The sequence below is a fragment of the Oryza brachyantha genome, chromosome 2 (genome assembly GCF_000231095.2).
Source record: "Oryza brachyantha chromosome 2, ObraRS2, whole genome shotgun sequence".
Taxonomy (NCBI): Eukaryota; Viridiplantae; Streptophyta; class Magnoliopsida; order Poales; family Poaceae; genus Oryza; species Oryza brachyantha.
This window is the reverse complement of record NC_023164.2, coordinates 26,024,045-26,047,412: the sequence shown is the minus strand read 5'-3', so window position 1 is coordinate 26,047,412 and position 23,368 is coordinate 26,024,045. Positions and strand designations below refer to the sequence as shown.

General features: G+C 41.7%; 3 protein-coding genes and 1 long non-coding RNA gene across 4 annotated transcripts; 3 read left to right on the top strand and 1 right to left on the bottom strand.

Annotated features, from left to right (window-relative positions):
- Positions 1–8,490: 8,490 nt before the first annotated feature.
- On the top strand, positions 8,491–12,736 carry LOC102704490 (pyrophosphate-energized vacuolar membrane proton pump-like). The gene is made up of 8 exons (XM_006648002.2): positions 8,491–8,877; positions 9,656–10,230; positions 10,449–10,828; positions 10,909–10,995; positions 11,088–11,418; positions 11,567–11,977; positions 12,089–12,148; positions 12,265–12,736. The coding sequence occupies exons 1-8, from the start codon at positions 8,640–8,642 to the stop codon at positions 12,469–12,471; spliced, it is 2,289 nt and encodes a 762-aa protein (XP_006648065.2). The 5' UTR covers positions 8,491–8,639; the 3' UTR covers positions 12,472–12,736.
- A 1,224-nt stretch (positions 12,737–13,960) lies between these two features.
- LOC102703936 (calcineurin subunit B-like) lies at positions 13,961–16,289 on the top strand. The gene is made up of 6 exons (XM_006648000.3): positions 13,961–14,159; positions 14,257–14,381; positions 15,067–15,163; positions 15,294–15,403; positions 15,606–15,680; positions 15,878–16,289. Exons 1-6 carry the CDS (start codon positions 14,090–14,092, stop codon positions 15,926–15,928), a joined length of 528 nt encoding a protein of 175 aa, XP_006648063.1. The 5' UTR covers positions 13,961–14,089; the 3' UTR covers positions 15,929–16,289.
- A 47-nt stretch (positions 16,290–16,336) lies between these two features.
- On the bottom strand, positions 16,337–20,758 carry LOC102704215 (heparanase-like protein 3). The gene is made up of 9 exons (XM_006648001.3): positions 20,279–20,758; positions 19,591–19,627; positions 18,798–18,981; positions 18,556–18,704; positions 17,916–18,149; positions 17,635–17,824; positions 17,421–17,546; positions 17,037–17,136; positions 16,337–16,927 (listed from the first exon to the last, which is right to left on the bottom strand). Exons 1-9 carry the CDS (start codon positions 20,516–20,518, stop codon positions 16,538–16,540), a joined length of 1,650 nt encoding a protein of 549 aa, XP_006648064.1. The 5' UTR covers positions 20,519–20,758; the 3' UTR covers positions 16,337–16,537.
- On the top strand, positions 17,119–17,949 carry LOC107303694. The gene is made up of 3 exons (XR_001549659.1): positions 17,119–17,204; positions 17,686–17,780; positions 17,858–17,949. It is a non-coding gene; the product is annotated as an uncharacterized LOC107303694 (long non-coding RNA).
- Positions 20,759–23,368: the final 2,610 nt, after the last annotated feature.

Sequence of the window (23,368 nt, the reverse complement as noted above, 5' to 3'; positions counted from 1 at the left end):
TGTAGGGAGCTCAGGCCCAAGTGGAGACCTGTAGAAAGCCCAATTTGGGCGGTTCAGACAATTTCTCTGTGAGCCCAATAGATTACCGATTAAGGGACAATTGAACCGTGGATCATATTCTGAACCCTAGCTATCATTTTGGCCCTCTTTTTCTAAGTTTACTTATTTGATCATCTTTTTAAAAAATGAATTTATTAAAAGAACAAACATTAAAGTTAGAAAATGAGAACGATTGAAATGCCCATTGGTTTAGAATAATCGGCCTTATGCCTATGACGACCTGTGGGAATACCTATCCCAAAACCACCCACGATCGTCCAGGATTTCGATCGTGCACATATTGATAAACAGAACGGCTTCGATTACAATACCAGTAGATTTTACATGAAATAACATACAAAAGACAACTACAACAGTTTAGAGGGGCCAAACGACCAAACTCACATAACAGACTAACCTACCAACAAAAGAACCAAACACAAAACCCAACTAAACACCACATGCACACCTGAGAGCAGGTCGACCTAAAAGAACTTCTCGCCACAAAAGAACTCTTCACCTTTTAGCGCTTCTTCGGCGAAGAACTGCTCCTCTAAACCACATTATATGCAAGGGATGAGTACTGACGTACCCAACAAACTACAAACCAAGAATACAAGTAGAATACATGCAAGTAGTACAAGGATATAGAGTTCATCAAGATTGGTTGATAACAAGCCTATTATAAATAATATTTCCCTACTTTCATAAAACAATTTATTTACAAACATTTATAAATCGCTGGTTCAAAACGTAGCAATATAAATCACCATCATTCTTATCTGATTCCAATCCAAATTTTAATTATAAAATTCTACTCATACCATAAGAAATAGGAATCACCCAAAATGACACATCTCCATTAACCGGGAGAACGGCGTATTCGAATACAATACGACTCTGGAGCGTCTGCCCAGCTTTACCCACACAATACCATGACTGGATCAGAGTCGAGATAACAAAACCGTTCGTTAGTCCCACTTACTACTAGTACCGCCCAGTGGGATATCGTCCGTCCTAGCAGTCGGGCACTCGCTCGGCCACAAGCAAGGCATAGTAGGTCGCTGCTTTCACGGGTGCCACTGTTGTGAGATAATGTCAACTTGGCCTGCGGCCCCTTCCACATGTCCACTCCTATATGCTCCTAGAGCCTCTAACAGTCGTTAGTATAGTGGGACCACGTACTAGGTTAAGTCCGATTACTCGGTCCTGTGGATGGGCGCAAACTATATCATTTTCCATGGCATAAAAGGGTTTTTATCCTTATATCCGGAAAAGCAATTAAAATCATCACAACACATGCATATAATAAACACAGTAATACATGTCATAATATCCAGAACATCAACCTTCACCCGGAGTCACCTTCCACATCACTCAAGGCGAGTGATTTATATCAAAATAATATTTTATGCAGCCCAATAGCATTATCATGTGACGACGGACGCAACAGATGTATGTGTGTAGAAGTTTGGTGGTATTATCCACTACAATATTAATCTGAAGTATGCAAAGTACACCTAGGCTATCAAGGTGCAGGATGTAGCAATTCAAAGTATTGGTTGTAATAACAAGTATATAGAAAGGCAGTAACTAATATAACAATATTATTTGAAAGTAAGAATATGCCAAAATAACTTTGCAAATAAATAATGCATAAAATAACTAAGTGACTCTCTACTTAGGTTCTTAAGATGATCAAAGGATGGTTTCGTGGCTTGCCTTGCACAATATGGTCTTCTACTGCTTCAACGTAGCCTTCGGGGCCACGTCAGTTCCTGCGAGGTCGGCGACGACTTCGAGTCGATCTATCGCACACACACAAAATAACAGACCAAATAAGCCTATAAACAAAATCTATAAATAAACGAAATAAATAAAATAAAGAAAAGGCAAAACTGGAGCTGGAAAAGATAGATTAGCGATTCAAAGGGGTTTGAAAGGTTTCAAATGAATTTTAGGAATTTTTGGATGAATAGTAACCCTAGGTATAATTTAGGGTTATGCCTTCAGAATTTTGGATGGCGATGAAACTGTCGCCATTGAATTTAGAATGACTCTAGAAGTCGGGTCGCCATTGAATTTAGAATGACTCTAGGAGTCGGATGATGGTTCCGGATTTTAAATCCAAAATTTATATCTAAACTAGAGAAAGAATTATTTAAATTTGGAGAAAAGGATAATTTTTGGATTTATTTTGGATAGAAAAAGAAATTAGGATGGACTCCAAATATTTTATTTTCTTTATCTCTTTTATTTATTTATTTCTTTTCTTTTCTTTTTCTTTTCTTTTTTTTTTCTCCTCCTCCTCTTTTTCTCTTTCCTCCTTCTTTCCACGTTCTGGCTTCGTCTCTCTTCTTTCGTTCACAGGGAAGGAGGCCGACTGGTGGAGGGCGCCGGCAGCGGGAGGGGCCGGATCCGGCCAAGGGGACGGCGGATCCGCGACCCTGGGGTCCGGGCGACCTCGCCCCCATGGGCGGCGGCGGCCAGGAGGCGGCCGGCGGGCCTGGCGACGGCGACCGGCGGCAGGCGGCGGAGGCTGCCGCGGCGGCGGCGCTCCGGCGATCTCCAGCGCGGACGCGGCGTCTAGGGAGGCTCAAGGGAAGGAGGCGGTGCTGGTGGTGCTGCTGGCCGGGCGCGGGGCGGCGCGGAACGACGCGGCACCGTGCAACCGGCGGCGGCAGAACAGAGCAGTTGGGGCGGCAGCGGCGCCACGCCGGGGAAGGAGAGGGGAAAGGCCCTCTCCTTCACGACGTCGACTTCTGCTTGGCTACGCTGGCCCTGTTCCTGCACGACGTCGATTTCACCCTCTGTGCTCTCTCTCCCTATATCAAAAAATAAATAACATCTTAGTCAAATTTATCAAAAATAAATGATATTTTTGGTCCGAGTTAACACTGTTATGTTGACTAAATGGAATAGGGTCAAATCTATTTGTTTTTTAAAAAGTGGTCACATAAACAAACATAATAAATTAAGGCAAATTAGTCGTTAGGTTTCAACACAAGATTAAGAAGTACAATTGTCCCTGTAGATTACGTTACTCAAGATTGCCATACATTCACATCATTGTTGCAGTATTGCCTCTAAGATTTGCTGAAGAGAGAAAATAGAAATGGTTACCACCAGACGCCCAACACATGCCCAAACGTCATATGCCATATTCACTTATGAGATTTGCTCCGACATAACAAAAAGTACCTTGAGGTATTGGTACTTCACGGTACCAAATTGCTTCTGATCATTGGATCAATGCATATCCCGCTAAGCTAGATCCAATTGTAGAAAATGATTTAGTATAATGAGATCTCGGTATCTCGAGATACTTTTTAGTAGACTAGAACAAATCTCTTCTCTTATTGCTCCTTCCTCCATCTCACTTCTCTCGTCTCCTCCTTCCTACAAAACAGCAGAGAGCTTGACTGACCTTAGCTTCCTCGAAGGACACACGGTGAGCTTGGCTTGTTTGATAGCGGCATGGCAAGCTCAGCCTAAGCCTCCTTGATGAAACTTGCCGGGAGAACGTCAAAGCTTGCTAGAGTTGCTGAACATGACGACGAGGCTGCTCGGGGACACCTAATCTGCCGCCACCGAGGCTTAGGGTAATTCCCAATCTGGTGGATGTGAAGCTCATGGGTGGTGTATGAGTAGAGTTCACTGGTACCAAATGGAGTAGATGAAGTCTGATCCAGTGACTGGAATAGAAGTAGAAGACAGACGATAGGCATTTCGAAGTCTATTGCATTCGAGTGTTTCATTCTCTTTGTTGGAATGTTGCCATGATACACACCGTAGACAATATTTTGCTTCATGTTGTAGTCGATTTTTTCCCCGATGTGTGACATAGTAATATCTTGTTGTTACATACTGTTTTTAAAAAATGTTATACCTGCTTGAAACATTTTTATTCAAGTGATTAAACATGTGAACTTTTTTTTCATCAAGCAAAACATCTAAAACATTTATCGACGGACAACTCTTCGATGCATTTTACTTATAGTATTATACTACCAGTAAAAAAAGGTATTTTTTACTTTGTTAATTACTTAATTAGCATTATTTTGTAATTTTGTTTTTTTACAATAAAGTTCACAATAAAAAAGGACGATATTGTCTCTTTAAATTTACACTACATCTAATATTGTTGTTAGTATAATTTAATCCAGTCGTCCGATAAAAATATATTAAGATTAAATTCTACTACCAGTAAAATACATCGAAGTCAGCTTCTTTATCGACAATTCGTTACAACACATTTTGAAGAGAAAAAACGCGGTACGTTCGACGCCTAGTCGCTTGCAGATATAAATGCCGGCGATGGAGATCATGTTTCGAGCTTCCACATAGGTTGACCTGTGTAGCCCACTGGATCCGCTGGAGAAAACACTTTATAACTCGATTAATAACCTAGTAACATATGTTATACGCCGGCATCATGTTGAAGATCATGTCATGCTTGACAAGGAAATGTGGCCAAAATACATGGCTACATGGCCAGTGGTCATCAGGGAATGAAGATCATGTAATTATGTAAACAATCCAAAACAGCCATCAAAACTGTTCAGATTGTGTGTCTCTGCCCCTTGGTTTTCACACAATAATAATAGCATTAAGCCATATGGAGAAAGTCATATATATTAACAGAGACATCCAGCGTACACAGTCCCAAAGAGCAACCAGGAATAATAATTCGGTGTTCTGGGATCAAAAGTTCAGTTAGCCAATCGATAAAGAACATAGAAATGGGTGGTGCTTGGTTGGATTTTTGGGACCGAGATGACGTACGTACACAGGCGCCGTTCATCGCTTGTGCCGCTAGTTTTCGCAATACCTGGATCACATATGTTTGTTGTTTTGCAGCTAGCATTGAGAAAATGGTACAAGAGGTTCTAGTAGTTGTTTGTTCGGTGACAGTGACGTCTCTGCTCGTTCCAGTTCAGAACTGAGCTAGCTATAGCTTTGGCTGCCTCTCAACTCTCATGATCAATGTCCTTTGTAGCTGCTAAGTAAGAGCAGGAGTTACAGAATGCATGTTTAGCTGCTCCTTCTGTCATAGAAAAAACGGATTTCTAGATTTGAATCTGGAATAGGAGTAGCACACATATGGAAAAAGGCTGTGTTAAGTAGCACACAGGCATGATCAGCTCAGCCTGCATTGCACTTGAACTCCTTAGTTACCATCTTATCAGCAAAACCAAGCTAATTAAGCTAAAGCGAGGAGTAGCATGTGGTGTGGCACTGTGGTATGCTCACTCCTAGATTCTGACGAGATGCCGTCTGGAAAAATCGCTGGCTGCTGGCTGGAGTTTCAGCACAACGATGGGCAGAAATTATGGAGGCGATCGGCAAATCCAACGGTGGTGCATCGAACCTGCCAACGGGATGGAGCAAAACCCGACCACCGAATGATGGTGATCAGCTTGCTCGGCGGCTGCCTGCCACCACGACAACAAAGGGTGTCATCGCTGGTTCGAAGAAAAAAAAAATCAAATGATATATTTATCAACGAGATATGATTTATAAATAATATATATAACGATCTAAAAAATACGAAAAAATAAATTATAATTAAAAACATCTTAAATATAAAATTTAAATTTTAGTTTATAAATATAAGGCCTTGTTTAGTTTCTAATTTTTTTCTAAAAACATCACATCGAATTTTTGGACACATAAATAAAACATTAAATATAAATGAAAAAACTAATTGCACAGTTACGGAAGAAATCTTGAGACGGATCTTTTGAGCCTAATTAGTCCATGATTAGCCATAAGTGCTACAGTAACCAATATGTGGTAATGATGGATTAATTAGGCTCAAAAGATTTGTCTTGTGTTTCCAGGCTAGCCGTGAAATTCGTTTTTTCCATTCGTGTCCGAAAACCCCTTTCAACATTCGATCAAACATTTGACATAACACTTTTCTTAAAATTTTTTCCAATCTAAAAGCCACTTAAGTATAATAAAAAAGGTGACTACGAAAGCAAGAGGACGGGCGACTCGGCTTTTGGCGGCGGAAACAACCAACGCCCTCGTAGTGTGTGTCGCCATCGAGCCAAATCCGGTGGCTAGCTAGTACGTGCTGAGGTCCTGACTCTCGAGGTGAAAGATACAAGTTTCTCGACGAAATTCCAGCGTTCTTCCGAACGGCGACTCCCATCTTTCGTGTTCGGTGCAATGCAATGCAGGGTGGCGACGGATTGAGAACCTATGTTTTCGAAGGCATCGTATCTTTATCCTAACACGTAGGTTTAGGATTTGTTAGATCATATGTCAACGACATAATCATGTAACTTTAAAAGTAGAGGAACATGATCCGGCGGTGACTCCTATCTTCAGATGCTGCAATGCACATAAGCAAAACGAGCGAGCAATCGTTTTGTAGTTTAGGCCGCGTCTAGAACAAACCGCTCACATTCTGCTCAGTTATCATCTCATTTGGCTGCTGTGTGCTATTGTCTCTGGTGTCACTCAGGCAGCAGGGGACGGTGACCATCGTTGCATTGCAGGAGAAAACTTCGCCACCAGGAGACGATAAAACTGCTCTTGCCGCGGGAATAGAAAACAGCAGACGGCGCGCCGGATCGGATGGTGTGTCGTGCGTGCGTGCGTGCCGCCATGCCATGTCGGGCGCGACTTCAATTCACTACTACTGCTACCCGTTTTACAATTTTACGTCGTGAAATTTGCGTTTCAACCTTCGTTTTATTAAAAAAATATATAATTACTAATTATTTTAGTTATAAAATATTGGTTGAACTTAGAAAACAAATCGTATGAGTTATTATTATTTTTTTTACAAAACAAGAGCATTATAGAGTACCAGTGATCGATCGAGATAAGCATATTTTAGTTCGGAAACGGAGAGGATGCAAACCGCAAAAGTAACCGTACGAGTCGGTCGTATTCCGGGCAAATCCAGCGGCGTCGCCGAGGAATCATCGACCGGAAAGCGGAGAGCCGGTGAAAGCGAAAGCTAACTTGTGACCTCGCTTCTGCGGATAAGGACGGCCCTGAGGCTGCGTTCTTCCATTAAGTTAGATTTTCTTTAGTCTCTTCGGAGACATCCGATAAAAAGTTAGATTTTATTATTTTTTATACCCTTTATCTAATACTGTTACGGATAATAAAGTTGGCTATATAAAATTAAAATTTTATTTTAGAAAGCTGATAAATTTTTAGTAGTTTAAAAAACATACGTACAAAAGCTAGAAAAAATCAATTATTGATCATTCTCCTCCGTCCTCGACTCCTTTCGGCTGTCCTAGGATATAAAAGGTTTTAAAGTTATTAAAAAGTATTAATATAATTAAGTTCATACGGTCCGTTGAGAAAAAACGATGAAAATGTTTTATTAGCTGAAAGGAAAAATATATAGATATAAAGTATGATGAATGCTAAGCATTATAAATTATTATATTTTGATTGGTGAGTTAGTTAACAGCCGCTGCTGAAACCGCGACTTGGTGCCATGTCAGCTACCGCTGTTTCTCCTCAGAATTTTACCAGCCTAATTATAACCCCCACTTGCGGCGTCCATGGCCGTCGATCTCAATGTGATCATCTTCTTTAATCTACTTCAGTTATCTTGTGATCACTGTCAGCTTCGTTTAGCTTCTGACCAAAACCACTGTTTGGACGCAACACTAACACGCATAATCAAAACATATACGGGGACAAGACAAAATCGAAGTTGTGCTCTGGGACACACATAAAGTAAATGAACCTAAAATTCGAGTGTGTCAAGTTTAGTTTTTGATGATGATGATGTTGATTATTTGGCACATACATGATGATTAGTCCGTCCGGCTGCGAGTCAATTAGACACGCTTAATTACACCAACTGTCGCACAAACTGTTGATGTAGCACACGGGAAGGCTCATTGGTTAAGGCACATACATGATGATTCTTTAAGGAAGCCAGAATTTTCCATTACTCATCAATCCAACAATTTGCAAATACGTCGTCCTTTTCAGGAGGGTTTAGGGAATTGAAGATGAACACAATGACATCTGACAAACTTAACTTCGAAACAAATTTAGGCTCTGTAAATCGTCTTATTAATCTAGATGGATAGTGTTTGAATCTTTCGGATTTTGTACGGATCACCCAAAATCAATTCATTTCCATAATGAGGAAGGATATCAATTCTCAAATTCGAAGCAAGAAACTAATACACTATAGTGTATAGCTTACGAACGATTCGGACGGTGAGATTTTGGATTAGGATTGTGCTCTATCATCTGGTAGAATGACACATGTTGGTCAGGCAGGTATGTTTTGGCCCACGTGGCACTGGGAGCCTGGCAAATGGGCCCAGAATTTGCAGCACACTTGAATTTATCAGGAAATTTTTACAATTACACCCTTCAGGACCTTCAGAATTGCGATTGCCCACAGTCTTCTCCGCTGCTCGTCTTCTACCTCTGGCACAAACCCGGCAGCTCCGCCCACCTATATAAGAACCCTCACCTGCAAGAATCTCCAGAGAGAAAGAGGATAGAGAGATACTGCACAGTGGTAGAGACGCTAAGCTAGCAGCTCGAGGGTTTCGGGGGTTTTGGCCGCAGCGGCGCGCGCATTCCGTTTACGGCCAGCCATGGCGATCCTGTCGGACGTCGCCACCGAGGTGCTGATCCCGATCGCCGCCGTCGTCGGCATCGCTTTCTCCATCGCGCAGTGGGTGCTCGTCGCCCGCGTCAAGCTGGCGCCGACGCCGCCTGGCGCCTCCAGGGGCAAGGACTCGTACGGCGACTCGCTGATCGAGGAGGAGGAGGGCCTCAACGACCACAACGTCGTCGCCAAGTGCGCCGAGATACAGAACGCCATCGCTGAAGGTGAGCAACCTCACCACTTCTTTTGCTTGCTCGGTTGCTTGCTTACACGCGTTTTCTGCATTTCTTTTTCGATTTTTTTTCTTGTGGGAAAATAGTGTTCTTTTCTTCTAGTTCTGGTAGAAAATTTTCAAAAAAGAAAAAGAAATAAACTAAATTCTTCTTGTTTTGTTGATAACATAATTTTTAATTGTGATGACGGTCGTCTCACGTCCCTGACGTTGATGATTGTTAGATCACTTCACGCCTAGATTACAAACATGTTCAAAGTTGGAGTTTTTTTTAGCTTACAAAGGCTTATGCTAATCAATTCACAAAGTCTGCAAACATGTCCAAAGTTGGAAAATTTCGCTTACCTAGGACCATGTTAATCAATTCATGAATGCAAAATTATAACTCTGAACCATTCGTTTGTTAAATCAGCCATATGGCACATGACGTGTAGTTGATGGCATCAGTGTTCATCCACTGAAGTTGTACCAGTGTCCTGAACTGGCACGGATGATACTGGAACGCCTCCTTTCCTCTCTAAAAAGTCGGTCACAGAGTCACTGGGGCCCATCTGGACACATACCATCGAGAGGATGAATATAATTCGTCCTCACAAAAAAAAAAAAACCTTCCATATGTTGTTTATGTTGGTTAATTGAGTGATACCAAAATTTCAGCGTAAAATTTTGATATATTGTCAGTACCTTCTCAAGGACTATAAAATTGATCTATTGATAAGTCACATCAGTTTTTGAGTGTATCTGTCTAACACTAATCCTATTATGAGCAGGGGCAACATCATTCCTTTTCACTGAATACCAATATGTTGGCGTTTTCATGTCGATATTCGCGGTGGTGATCTTCCTCTTCCTCGGCTCCGTCGAGGGGTTCAGCACAAAGAGCCACCCCTGCACATACAGCAAGGACAAGGAGTGCAAGCCGGCTCTGTTCAATGCACTGTTCAGCACTGTCTCCTTCCTGCTTGGAGCCATCACCTCAGTGGTGTCTGGCTTCCTTGGGATGAAAATTGCCACCTACGCAAATGCGCGGACTACCCTGGAAGCGAGGAAGGGTGTCGGCAAGGCCTTCATCACCGCTTTCCGTTCGGGATCGGTGATGGGATTTTTGCTGGCATCAAATGGCCTTCTGGTGCTTTACATTGCGATAAACTTGTTCAAGATGTACTATGGTGATGATTGGGAGGGTCTCTTTGAGTCTATCACTGGCTATGGCCTTGGTGGATCTTCAATGGCTCTGTTTGGAAGAGTGGGAGGAGGTATCTACACGAAGGCGGCCGACGTCGGTGCCGATCTTGTTGGCAAAGTTGAAAGGAACATCCCTGAAGATGATCCTCGGAACCCTGCTGTAAGTTTCTGTCATATAAAGTTGCACACTTTTATCCTTTAGGAAAAAAAAAACCCATGCTAAATTGGTAGTTCTATTTTCAGATTTGTAACAGTAGAATGTTGTATCATCTAAAGGAATCCTTAGAATGTTGAAAAAAAAATTACTTATAACTATAAGTAGTATCCACTGTTTTTTTCTGGTGCTTCATTACTGAAATTGCCTGTCCTGTTTCTCAGGTGATTGCTGACAATGTTGGAGACAACGTTGGTGATATCGCTGGAATGGGATCAGATCTGTTCGGGTCATATGCTGAATCTTCCTGCGCTGCCCTTGTTGTCGCTTCGATTTCTTCCTTTGGGGTCAACCATGACCTCACTGGGATGCTGTACCCACTGCTGGTCAGCTCCATGGGCATCATTGTCTGCTTGATCACTACACTCTTTGCAACTGACTTCTTTGAGATCAAAGCCGTGAAAGAGATTGAACCAGCATTGAAGAAGCAGCTCATCATTTCTACAGCTTTCATGACTGTTGGTATTGCACTGGTTAGCTGGTTGGCGCTCCCGTACAAATTCACCATCTTCAATTTTGGTGAACAGAAGGAAGTTACTAACTGGTAATTTTCTCGCTACCGCTTACTGCCCGTGTGTCATGAGTCAATAGGTCTCCTGATTACTGTGTCCATTTTCTTTACAGGGGATTGTTCTTGTGTGTTTCAATCGGTCTATGGGCTGGTCTGATCATTGGATACGTGACAGAGTACTACACTAGCAATGCATACAGGTAAAAACCTTGCGTCAATTCCTAGCTCTATAATCTTCTGTATGATAAATGGCTGTTTTTTTTTTTAACTTTTACCATGTTGTTACATGCAGTCCTGTGCAGGATGTTGCGGATGCCTGCAGAACTGGTGCTGCCACAAATGTCATATTTGGGCTTGCTCTAGGATACAAGTCGGTTATTATTCCGATCTTCGCTATCTCTATTGGTATCTATGTCAGCTTCACCATTGCAGCGATGTACGGCATAGCGGTGGCTGCTCTTGGCATGCTGAGCACAATTGCCACTGGACTGTCCATCGATGCTTACGGTCCGATCAGCGACAACGCTGGTGGCATTGCTGAGATGGCAGGGATGAGTCACAGAATCCGCGAGAGAACCGATGCGCTTGATGCTGCTGGAAACACAACTGCTGCTATCGGAAAGGTAATATCACTGCCTGTAATCATAAATAATTTCGACAAAATCATTTGTTGTCTACTCAGATAGATATATATAGAAACAAGCTTAAGCATTTGGCAATGTAAAATGCACAATGGAAATTAAACCTGGACATTGCACTGTTCATTTTCAGGGGTTTGCCATTGGATCGGCAGCACTGGTGTCACTTGCGCTGTTTGGCGCCTTCGTCAGCAGAGCCGGAGTGAAGGTGGTCGACGTGCTGTCCCCCAAGGTGATCATCGGACTGGTCGTCGGAGCCATGCTCCCGTACTGGTTCTCCGCCATGACGATGAAGAGCGTCGGCAGCGCGGCGCTGAAGATGGTGGAGGAGGTCCGGCGGCAGTTCAACACCATCCCGGGGCTGATGGAGGGCACCGGCAAGCCGGACTACGCCAACTGCGTCAAGATCTCCACCGACGCCTCCATCAAGCAGATGATCCCTCCCGGCGCGCTTGTCATGCTCACGCCGCTCATCGTTGGCACGCTCTTCGGTGTCCAGACCCTCTCCGGTGTCCTCGCCGGCGCTCTCGTCTCCGGCGTGCAGGTCTGCACTCTCGAATCTCCCCCCCCCCCCCCCCCCCCCCCCCCCCCCCCCCAAAAAGCTCCCCCTTTTGGCCAGGAGATCGATTCACTGAGCTGACATCGTGATCTACAGGTTGCCATCTCTGCATCAAACACCGGTGGTGCGTGGGACAACGCAAAGAAATACATCGAGGTGAAGTCACACCATCGATTCTTGCATCGATTACTCGATCACATCGAGGGTTTTACACCCGACAAGAAGTGATTAACACATGTGTGTTCTTGGATCTGAATGACTGGATGGTTCAGGCTGGCGCGAGCGAGCACGCAAGGTCGCTGGGGCCCAAGGGATCGGACTGCCACAAGGCGGCGGTGATCGGCGACACCATCGGCGACCCGCTCAAGGACACGTCGGGGCCGTCGCTGAACATCCTCATCAAGCTCATGGCGGTCGAGTCGCTGGTGTTCGCGCCATTCTTCGCCACCCACGGAGGCTTGCTATTCAAGCTCTTCTAGGAGAGATGAAAATCGGCCAAATTTGAGGACGAACATTTTCGATCGAATAATAATTACACCACGGATCATGTGGGCTGAAAAAAAAAACAAAGAACCTCTGCAAATAATGTTGCTTTGGTGGTAGTGGGACACTATCTCTACGATTTAATTTTGTCTCGTAGGTTTTGTAATTTGTAACTTTGCTGTGTTTCATGCCTGCTTTGAGCTTTAGCTGCTGGACGGCTTGTATAAAGTGACCAGATGATGTTCATCTGCAGTTTACGTCCATACTTTGCTCATCTTCAAATTCTCATACACGCGCAGAAAAACAGAATCGTTTCGGAAGCTCCCAAGCCTCTTCCATGGTTCTAAAATTTAAATTTAAATGCTACCATGTCTATTTTATATTTCTTCCGTGTTTTTCTATATTTAGCTTTATTCCTCCGTTTTTCAACGTTTAGCGTTATTGACTTTTATACACATTTATCACTCATCTTAGCTTTATTCCTCTATTTTTCTATATTTAGCGCCGTTGACTTTTATACATATTTATCACTCATCTTAATTTTTTTTCAAAAATACAAAACATATAAGTCAGCTTTAAAGTTTCCTTAATAATAAAATAAATTATAATAAAATAAATAGCATTATATAATTTTTTAATATGACGAGTGATCATAGGTTCAAAAGTCAAAGATATCAAACATAAAAAAAATAAAAAAAAATGAAAGATGTATAAGACATTTTGATTTTCTCAAAACCAATTTTTTTAGTTTGACCATACTTATAAAAATATAGCACTAATAAAATTTAAATTCTTTAAAAGTCAAAGATACCAAATATAAAAAGTTAGAGGAAGTATAAGACATTTTGTTTTTAAAAAAAATCAAATTCTTTAAGTTAATCATATTTAAAAAATATTAATATTTTTAACACAAATAATTATAGTGTAAACAAATATCCAATATTAGATTTAATAAACTAGGTTGGTGCTATCGATGTTGTTCTAATTTTTTTTATAAACTTAGTCAAACTTAAAAAATATTTTTTTTATAAATTCGAATTGTCTTATACTCCATCCGTCACAAATAAAATTACTTTTTAATCTTAACACAATTTCCAAGATACTATTTATAAAAGTACGTTATTTTAAATTGTAGTTTGTTTAACGGTAAATTTGTGTGGTTGATATTTTTGATTTTTTATCATTAATAGTTAAAATCTAAAATATTTAACTTAGCAGTAGTTATATTTATAGACGGAGGAACGAGTATGAAACGGAGGGAGGACGCGTCACGCGTACATGACAAGTTTGTACTGGAAGAAAAAAAGAGATGAAAAATACAGTGATAATAAGCAGGCTAGGTGGGCCTGGGTGGGGGCCCAGTCCGTCCTGATGAAATCGAGCGGGCCACGAAGGAAGCCCACGTAGATTAAAGGCGAAACCACCGTGAGGTCCTCTTGACACCGAAGCACATAAAATGCTCGGTCGCATCGCATCGCGTCGCGTCGGACTCCTCGAGATCGCGAGGAAAAAAAAACTTAATATATAACTCTCTCTCTTTCTCCTATTGGCTTCGTCTCCTTCGCCCACACGGCACGCCCGCCGCCGCCTCGTCGCCGGCGGAAGAGAAGGGCCATGGGGAACGCGTCGTCGATGCTGACCCAGTACGACATCGAGGAGGTGCAGGAGCACTGCAGCTACCTCTGTAAGGCAGCCCGCTCCTTCTCCTGATCGATTGAGCCGAGAGAGACCTTCCTTTTCCCCCACCCTGATGGATGGATGGATTGATTTCGTGCATGCAGTCTCGCAGCAGGAGATCGTGTCGCTGTACGAGCGCTTCTGCCAGCTCGATCGGAGCGCCAAGGGGTTCATCTCCGAGGATGAGTTCCTCTCCATCCCGGAGTTCTCCCTCAACCCGCTCTCCAAGGTTTCTGCTTCCTCTCTCTCTCTCTCGTTCGATTCCTCGGATGAGCTTTACCTTACTGTATTTTTCTCCTGCCTGGAATTGGCTTTGCCCCCATGGAAACAAAAGCCAAAGGAATTATCTGCTTTTGTCTCCTGGCCGCCACAAGATTGTGCAGCGCAGGCAAACTGTCCATCTTTTCATGTTGCCCCCCCCCCACAGAATCACCAAATTACATACTATTACTGTACTGTACAGGTTAAGACTCAGGAAAACAAAAGAGCATCAAATCACTGATTACTCGCCATTTTCTGCTAGGATTGATAGGTCACTACAAATGTTGCCCTGCAATGCACAATGGATCTTATGTTTTTTGTTGCTAAATGATAGTTATAGGGAAATCTAAAGTTAAAAAAAGAAAGACACTCTCACCATGTGAATCCTTGCCGGTGCAGAGGTTGGGTTTTACCCATTATCTGAAAAAAAGAAGAAAGACTCTCCTAGAAAAGGTTTCAAGCTTCTTTCCTGTGAGATCTAGCTTTACAGCAGTTCGACAATACTGGTACAGTGGCACCAAAATTGTGTTGTCAGATTTGCCAAAACAAGTGCCATACTATGCCATGAAGTTAACTAGGTCGATTGTTTGTGAACGGAGAGGATTTATGCATTAACATCTCGCTGAAATCGAGGTCTCCTTTATTTTTCTTAGAGGTTGCTGCGTATGGTTGATGGGCTCAACTTCAAGGATTTCGTTTCCTTTCTCTCTACCTTCAGTGCAAAGGCCAGCGTTCAGCAAAAGATTGAGTGTAATTCCTAACTGTCATACTTTCCTTGTTGATATATCAAATGAATGCATGGTTACTGGGATTTCCTCAGCACTCTGGTAACTCTTGCCAAGTTAATTGTACCGATTTGGTCTTGTTTTTCATGAAACAGTGATATTTAAGGTGTATGACATTGATGGCAAGGGGAAGGTAACCTTCAAAGACCTGGTAGAGGTTTTGCGGGACCAAACAGGGTCATTCATGACAGAGGAACAAAGAGAGGTGCCCATTTCTTTCTGTCCTTCATAATCATAATGTCGCAGCATGCATATTACAAGTATATGCTATTCTGATTCCTCAAATAACTGTTGTTCGTCCGTCTAACAAGCACATCATTTTTTTTGGGAAATTTGCATAACAAATAAGCACAATATTTTATCAATGCATTCAGCAAGCATTAACAAATCACATTGATACTTTTCAGCAAGTAGTAACAAAGGTATTGGAAGAAGCTGGATACACAAGGGACTGCACGCTCTCCTTAGAAGATTTTACCAGGGTATGGCATAATTCATCACAGCGAATTCTTCATTTTGTACAGCATATGCTGTACTCGTTTAGGACTTATGGGACAAATTATCTATTTAACCAGTGGGCCGTCTAGAATTAGCTGTTACCGATTTGATGAACACACGAATAGCAGCTCTTTATGTGTTCCTAAACCTGTTATGAAACTGCATTTTTTTGTATCTCCAGATTATAGACCATCCTGGCCTAAAGATGGAGGTGGAAGTACCTATTGATTAGCGGACCGTGCATCTCTCTTCTCAGCCAATGACAATGTCAACTGTGGTTTGGTTGCTGAACATAATTGTGGATAATCAACAGGACTTGCAACAGAAGAGCCTTGTGCTTTCTTCTGCAGTGTAGTTTTCTGTGACGAATGTCTGAGCCTTTGCTTTGCTCATCTCACCGTGAATGTAATGTGGTGAATCTTCTCCCTTATTAGAACAGAAACTCCTAATTTTGCCCTTCTATGGGATGTGCATCATGCTGAATTGCTGATACTTGAGCGCATATGCTTGATGTGCATTATGCAGTCCAGATTATTTCTGCGCAGCACAACTTACCAGAATTTCTTGACAGATCTTGAGAGAAAAGATGATCCCCATTTCTCCATCCAAACGAGAATTACATGTATAAAATACTGGAAACTATTTTCTTTATAATTCCCTTCCCTTTGTTCATACATTTCCTTGACCCTTTTTCCACACAAAGAATCTTTCAGCCTTACAGCAAGCTTCATTTTGCAGCAGGTGAGCATGCTTTGCCTCTCACCTGCACTTGCTCTAATCTATGACAACAATAACATCATCCCCAAATTCACACCAAAACCAATCAAGGAATCGACAATATCTACCTACAGGCAGGAGCATAGAAGCTGGGAATGTGAGCAAACACAATGGAGTAAGGGGCCACTGTTATGGGCTGTGTTCCCTCCACTTTCACAGGCTCAAGCTTAGGGATGTCTCCATTGGCATCAGGTGCCAGCACATTGCCATTCAGCAGCACATGCTGGCTCTGCAGGTTCCCATCTTTGGGAGTGAGATGGTACTCTTCTCTGATGAGCTGAGCTTCTTCGCCGAGCCCTGGTATGTGACCAAACCTTCTTCCCCCCTTTGTTCTATAAGGTCTTCTTCCCTCCCTCTTTGTGCTATAAGGTTGCGCGCCCGTGCCTTCGCTTGTCACGTAGATATGGTTTGTGTTGTTGCCACTGAGGTTGATCAGGAGTAGGGTTATCCCTTTCTGAAAATTGAGAGAAAATTAGGCAGTGTTCAGTTAGTCGAAATGCGTTATTAAAGTCAGATAATCAGGGATTTCTTTTTGGTTTATTTGAATTGCATGTTATACTTACTGATTCTCTTGCACAATGCGCATAAGCACGGATCTTGTTCATGCTGTTGAATGTTGTCGAGAGAACATTGGTTCCCATGAGTCGGTGCCATAGTAAAGCACTGAAAGGGAGGCAGAAAAAGTTGGACGAAGATGGTGACCTTGGTACCTTGTTTCATCATTATATAAGGTATGTGCTTCTAGATTCTATTAGTTGGAACAAATTTTGCACATGTAGGCATATGCCCCAGTACTAGACTACTAGTACAGTGTGCGGTGCCATTTCATCACTATGGATGATTAAGTATTGCTGTTTCTGGTCCAGTATAGGACAAGTTTGTTCCAATGAAGTACTTTCATCTGAGGTGGAAACTTTCAAGAAAATTAGGCATTTAAATGTGCTTACCTGTAGTAATCAGGATTGGGTTCAAATGTTGTCGTGTTGAGCAGGCCATAGTTCCCTCCAATCAAGGTCTGTCTGCAGTAGGTCTTTGTGTCATACTTTGATGACATCCCTAGCTGATCCAAGTACCTGAAAAATTCAGGACTAATCAGTAATGACTTCTTCAGAGGATAACTTCAATGTTTATCTGGCAATACGCTGTTCTAAAACTTTTTACCAGAAGCTGAACACAAAGGAATCAGTTACAAGGTGGTGACCACTATTGTAGGCCCCTCCAGCCTCGCCGACCCACGCAATGGTGGATGTCCCTGCAGACTTCAGTATCCCCTGGAGACTGCTGAATGTGCCGGCCTCACCATCGAGGTAAGATGGATCAAGAATTTTGTCAATCAGGTGCGTGTCGACACCTGAAATATTCAGAATTCTATCCATTTAAGCAGGTTCCAAGTTTCTGAGGACCTTATGTACCAAATTCATGATCAGTGACAGAGAGCATACCAGGGCCTAAATTGTAGATATGGTGAGTGATCACATCCATTTGGTTTGGCTTTGTTTTGCTGATAAGATCGGTGAACCAGGCTGCGTCGAAGAAGCCTCCCGGTGCGATCACCATTGGCTTTGATGCATGGCCTTGGTAGGAGGTGTCAATGATTTGTTTCAGAGCAAGAACATCTGCTGCATATTGGTCTGCATCAACTCGAGCTCCTACTCCACTACCACTGAGTTCATTTCCTATTATAAAAGAACAGTATATTTTCTTTTAGACACAATAATTTTTTTAACAAGGACAGTATGTTTGAGTTCTTACAGAATACCAGTGCAAAAAGTACTGCTCAGATATATATTGCTCTTTAAGCAAACTCTGGAAAGCAAAGGACATGCCATGAAAGTATTCCCTTTTGCACATTGAAGCATGAAAAGCCAATAAAAGCACCATCAAAGACCTTTCAGTTGATCTTTACAATAGATAGCTCAACACTATCTAAATCGATGTCGACATGCCATGCTTGTCCAGATTCATTTCTGCAAACCTACCAAGTTTCTTTTCCTACCCAAGAGTAACTTCAGAATAATATCATTGCCTAAGTAAGAGAGGTGCTTTAATCTGAGATGGCACACAAGATTGCACTGAACATACCAAGCTCCCAGCCATGGATATCATAGCCCTTGCTAACAGTGTATCGGATGAAGGAAGCCGCATTGGTGTAATTCCATGGCCCTCCTAAAGAACCATCAGGCATGGGGACCCTGCCATTCAGAGCATTTAGCCCAAAGATAATTTTTGCTCTGCAATCATCAAGCAGCCAATTAGCCAAAAATGTCCAAACAAAACGTTTCTTTCTGAAACTGACTTGAGGTGGTAAGTACACTGATAAATACCCTGATTTTTGGAAGAACACATTGAGCTCGTCCCATCTATGCAACGGTAGGCAACCTTGAGTGAAGCCGAACATGGCCGACGAGTTCTTGGTGAACGGAGTGCACAGCTGTCGAGGATCGCCATTGTCGTATATCAGCACATCTTGCAAAGATCCTCCCAGCCGAAGCTTCAGAGGTGAGAATGCTGCAAAATGGATTAGCTGCAGTCACTTGGCAATTGTACGGATTTTTTTCTACCGCCAGATCAAAATTGGACGGGAGATATGTCCAGTAAAGCCCCGTTTAGTTCTCAATTTTTTTTTCAAAAACCATCGTATCGAATCTTACGTTAAACGTAGATGAAAAGAAAAACTAATTACACAGTTACGTGAGAAATCGTGAGACGAATCTTTTGAGCCTAATTAGTCCATGATTAGCCATAAGTGCTATAGTAATCCACATGTGCTAATGACGGACTAATTAGGCTCAAAAAATTCATCTCGTGGTTTCCAGTCGAGTCATAGAATTTGTTTTTTTATATGTCCAAAAACCCCATTTAACATCCGGTTAAATATTGGACGTGGCACGAAAAATTTTCTTTTCACGAACTGAACGGGCCTAAAGACCAGAAATCTTTGCCGGTCAACTTCTTGAGCTTGCTTGTCTCACGATTATTATTATTATTATTTGAAAGATTCTTGACGCACGATATGTACCTCATATTGTTTTTTTTTTCTCTTTTAACGATTGGACAGTAAGAAATCAGGTCATCAGCATTCATGCAATTGAAAGTGATGATCATGCAATAGCTTACCTTTGACGGCATTCAACAGGATTTTGTTGGAAAGATCCTGCGGAGGAAAACATTAAAGACCTGTGTCAATCAGACAATCACCCGTGCCCATGATCATTATTATTGTATAGCAACCAATCAATTCAAAGCTAGCAATCACAGCTGAGTTCTAGAGGCACGCACCAAAATAAACTACTGCTGCTGCTATATTTGATAGTACTACTGTTCTTATTTGATCCCATCAAGAGTTATCAAATTTTACGCTAAAATTTCGGTAACTCTCGATACGTATTATGAAATTACTCGAAAACTTAACCAAATCATTCTTTGAGGTAGGTTTTACGTTTGCACATGATTGGTAGGAAAAGGCTGTGATGACCGACAAAATTATAGGTCCATGAAACTTGCCTAGGCCGTCAAATTCCTACCCAACAAACACAGCTCCCAGACCGTTCCCGACCACAAAAAAGAAATGCATCTACAGAAGGAACATCCTTGAAAACCACGTCCATGATCTACGGATCCTAATAAAGCACCCACCCCACTGAGATGATATAATACTAGTAGTTTGATTATAAATTACGTCAAACCTGGAACTCAAATTTGAAAACTTTTTCAAAGCTCACGAGAAACAAATTTGAACTAAAGTTTTTTTTTTGAAAAAAAAAAGGAGAAACGCAGCATTTGAGACGAGGAGGTAGCTACTGACGAGGTTGAGGAGGGTGGCGAGGCCCCAGCTGCAGGTGCCGTAGTCGCACTTGTCCGGCGGCCACCAATCCAGCGTCGCGCACACGAAGTCCTCGTCGGTCACAGCAATGGCGGACCGCGCGTCCACCACCACCGCCTCGCCGCCGGCGCCGGCGTTCGTGCTCACGGTGGCGGCGCCGCCGAGCCAGAACACGGCCCAGAAGCAGAACCCGACCAGCTTCAGCAGCAGCCCCGCCGCCATTCCTCCGCCGCCGCAAGAGAGAGACGCGTCACCAAGAGAACCAAGAAAGCTAGGACACGAGAGAGAGAGAGAGAGAGAGAGAGAGAGAGAGAGAGAGAGAGAGAGATGCAAGGCAAGGAGAATGCCCCTTAAAAGGCATTGCACCTTTGGGGAGGAGGAGGGAAGCTTCTTGCCATCTCCACCATGAAAAGCATCAAGGGGGAGGAAGCACAGGTAGGGAGACCAAAAGCAAAACAGAGTAGGGAAGAGAAGAAAAGAGAAGAGAAGAGAGGGAGGAGAGTAGCCTTGCCTGCCCTGACTGACTTCAATGGTTTGGTTTGGTGGGGGTGGAAGCTTGGAATCTCAGGGTGAGGGAGGTTGCAACAGAGGAAGTCACTGGGATTATTGTATTGACCTCTCTTCTTTCAAGCTGCCACTATTGTACTGTTACATTCTTTCTTCCTTAGTTCGTACATACCAGTAAATGGATAATTTTACTATTATTAAGAAAATATCGAGATACATCTATGCTCTAATGTAAAATTTGATAACTCTCGATACTATGTAACATGAGGTGTTACAATTTTTAAAGTGGATACTTTGGGAGGGTGATTTTTTTGGCTTTTTTATGAAAAAAACCAAACGGTATATTTATAAATAAAAAATAATTATGAATAAAACTTTTATATATATTTTTAGCGATCTAAAAGTTAAGACTGAAAAATAAATTTCGATAAAAATAATCTTAAAATTAACTCTAAATTTGGTTCGTATATCAGATGAGATTAGTGTATATCCAATTATCCATGCAGATGTGCTGGAAGAGGGAGGTACTAGCAGTAGAAAATGCCATGGAGCTCTTTTGACGGAGGAGTTAAACTTTTTGCAAGGCTGGAAAGTTAGGATCCATTTGAATCACACGAATGAAAAAATGGAGAAATAGAAAAAATATAGGATTCTAACAGGAATATAGGTGTAAAACAGAGGATTGCAAAACACAGGAAAAACGTATGAATGACTGTTTGATTGGATCATAGGAAAAACACAGGAATTTGAGGAGAGATATAGACTCAAAAGATTTTTTCCATGAGGTTTAACCTCTTGTTAAATTTTCTCCAAAACTTGTATAGGAAATACATTTCATAGGAATTTCATAAGATTTTATAGGGTTCATTCCTTTGATTCAAAGGGCTTTGTAGAAAAAATTACTATAGAAATGAAATTCTCTATAATTCCTATAAAATTCCCTTGAATCAAAGAGGCCCTTAATCTTTGGCAGCCGTGAGGATGGATGGACAAGCACAGTAGAAAGTCTCTAGGAATCCGCCATCTTTTGTTAAATTTTAGCTCTGGAGATTGTACTTATTCCTGATAAAAATGTTGGTAGTGCTCTTCATGCTGTGCTACTAATATAGCACTATTACTGTTCTCCTAAAGAATCAGGCTTTACCAGTAAAATCTTTGATTGGGAGACCAAAAGAGGCATCTGCATATGTAGTTAGAGAAAATTTATGGTTCTTGAAATATACTGTCAAAAGTTTTAGCATGAAATCTGGTATCACCCAGTGTCCTCAAATATCGTAAGATTACTTAAAGTATAGAACATTGGTCATAGCAGCAGAAAACATATAATATTATATAAGTATTTTCTATAGAATTCATTCTATCTAGTCTCTGCGTCGAGATGAATCTAGCTGACTTATAAACTTAATACTTTCACCTTAAAAAATAATACAACTTTTCTTCCTCTCTCGATTAAACGATCACCGAAGTTACAAGTCACCGTGAGCTTTTGTGTGGGTTGCTTGTTTATCAGGAAACGTCCCAAGTGCTTAGATTAACACCACATGCCCATTTAAGTAATCCAATCCATTCCAAGCTGGATCAGTACCAAATAACTGCTCCGTTGCCAACAGACAGCGTCGGTATACCTGCATCATCGTCATAACTAGCGGCGCCTGATTGCTAAAAAAAATTGCCATTTAACCATCAATTAGTATGGCTTTCTGTCAGTCTGTCCTTTCAGGCTTTAACTAAAATTGTTCTTGTTTTATTTGTCCTTGAAACAGAGTTGTTCCATTTCTCTCTCTCTCTCTCCATAGATGATAAGAGAGAAAGATTGGCTAATGATGGGAGCTGTTGATTGGTAGGTGACCATTGTTTCTGACAGGATATAGGAAGTGAGTACTGCTCAATCTGAAGTCTGAAGTCCTGATGAAAAAACAGGCGGCACCGTCACAGCCGTCTTCAGAAAGAAACCACAGGAGGAAACAGGCAGCAGCACACTTTTCTTTTCCCAAGATTTTTCGGCTTACTGAACTCTAAACATGTATTTTTTTCTAATAAAAAAAAGTAAAATACATGGCCGGCACTTAAACTTATAGTGTGGTATCACTTAAGTCTATAAACTTAGAAAATACACGTTTTAGTCCATGAACTCGTTTTAACACCTAAAATTATGGACTTGGATGGTATATTAAAACGAGTTCATGGATCTGGATGGTACATTACAACAAGTTTATGGACCTGGATGGTACATAAAACAAGTTCATGGACGTAAACGTGTATTTTCTAAGTTTATGGACATAAATGGTACTGCGCCATAAGTTTAAGGACTGATCATGTACTTTACTTTTTAAAAAATCTATATATATATTCATCATCTTGCATTTCTAATATACATTTTAAACTTTATTAGTAGTTAATTTTATCATTTATATCATTAAATAGCTATCATAGAACTAAATAATCTTTTATTTTTCATTAAAAATCTTTAAAAGAACCCAGCGAGGATAGGCAACCGGCAGAATAGGAATACAGTGGAAGTGCCCGTGAGGCCATAACCATTCATTGCGATCCATATCGATCGCA

What these genes read in the sequence shown, in the direction of transcription:
- LOC102704490 (XM_006648002.2), top strand. Translation starts at nt 8,640, where the DNA reads ATGGCGATCCTGTCGGACGTCGCCACCGAGGTGCTGATCCCGATCGCC. An exon ending in CAGAAGGAAGTTACTAACTG is followed by an intron (nt 10,829 to 10,908) that starts GTAATTTTCTCG and finishes TTTTCTTTACAG; the next exon opens with GGGATTGTTCTTGTGTGTTT. An exon ending in TACACTAGCAATGCATACAG is followed by an intron (nt 10,996 to 11,087) that starts GTAAAAACCTTG and finishes TGTTACATGCAG; the next exon opens with TCCTGTGCAGGATGTTGCGG.
- LOC102704215 (XM_006648001.3), bottom strand. Translation starts at nt 20,518, where the DNA reads ATGGCGGCGGGGCTGCTGCTGAAGCTGGTCGGGTTCTGCTTCTGGGCC. An exon ending in CCTGTTGAATGCCGTCAAAG is followed by an intron (nt 18,982 to 19,590) that starts GTAAGCTATTGC and finishes TCCATTTTGCAG; the next exon opens with CATTCTCACCTCTGAAGCTT. An exon ending in CCCAATCCTGATTACTACAG is followed by an intron (nt 17,137 to 17,420) that starts GTAAGCACATTT and finishes CCTCCCTTTCAG; the next exon opens with TGCTTTACTATGGCACCGAC.
- LOC102703936 (XM_006648000.3), top strand. Translation starts at nt 14,090, where the DNA reads ATGGGGAACGCGTCGTCGATGCTGACCCAGTACGACATCGAGGAGGTG. An exon ending in GGAGCACTGCAGCTACCTCT is followed by an intron (nt 14,160 to 14,256) that starts GTAAGGCAGCCC and finishes TCGTGCATGCAG; the next exon opens with TCTCGCAGCAGGAGATCGTG. An exon ending in CGTTCAGCAAAAGATTGAGT is followed by an intron (nt 15,164 to 15,293) that starts GTAATTCCTAAC and finishes TTCATGAAACAG; the next exon opens with TGATATTTAAGGTGTATGAC.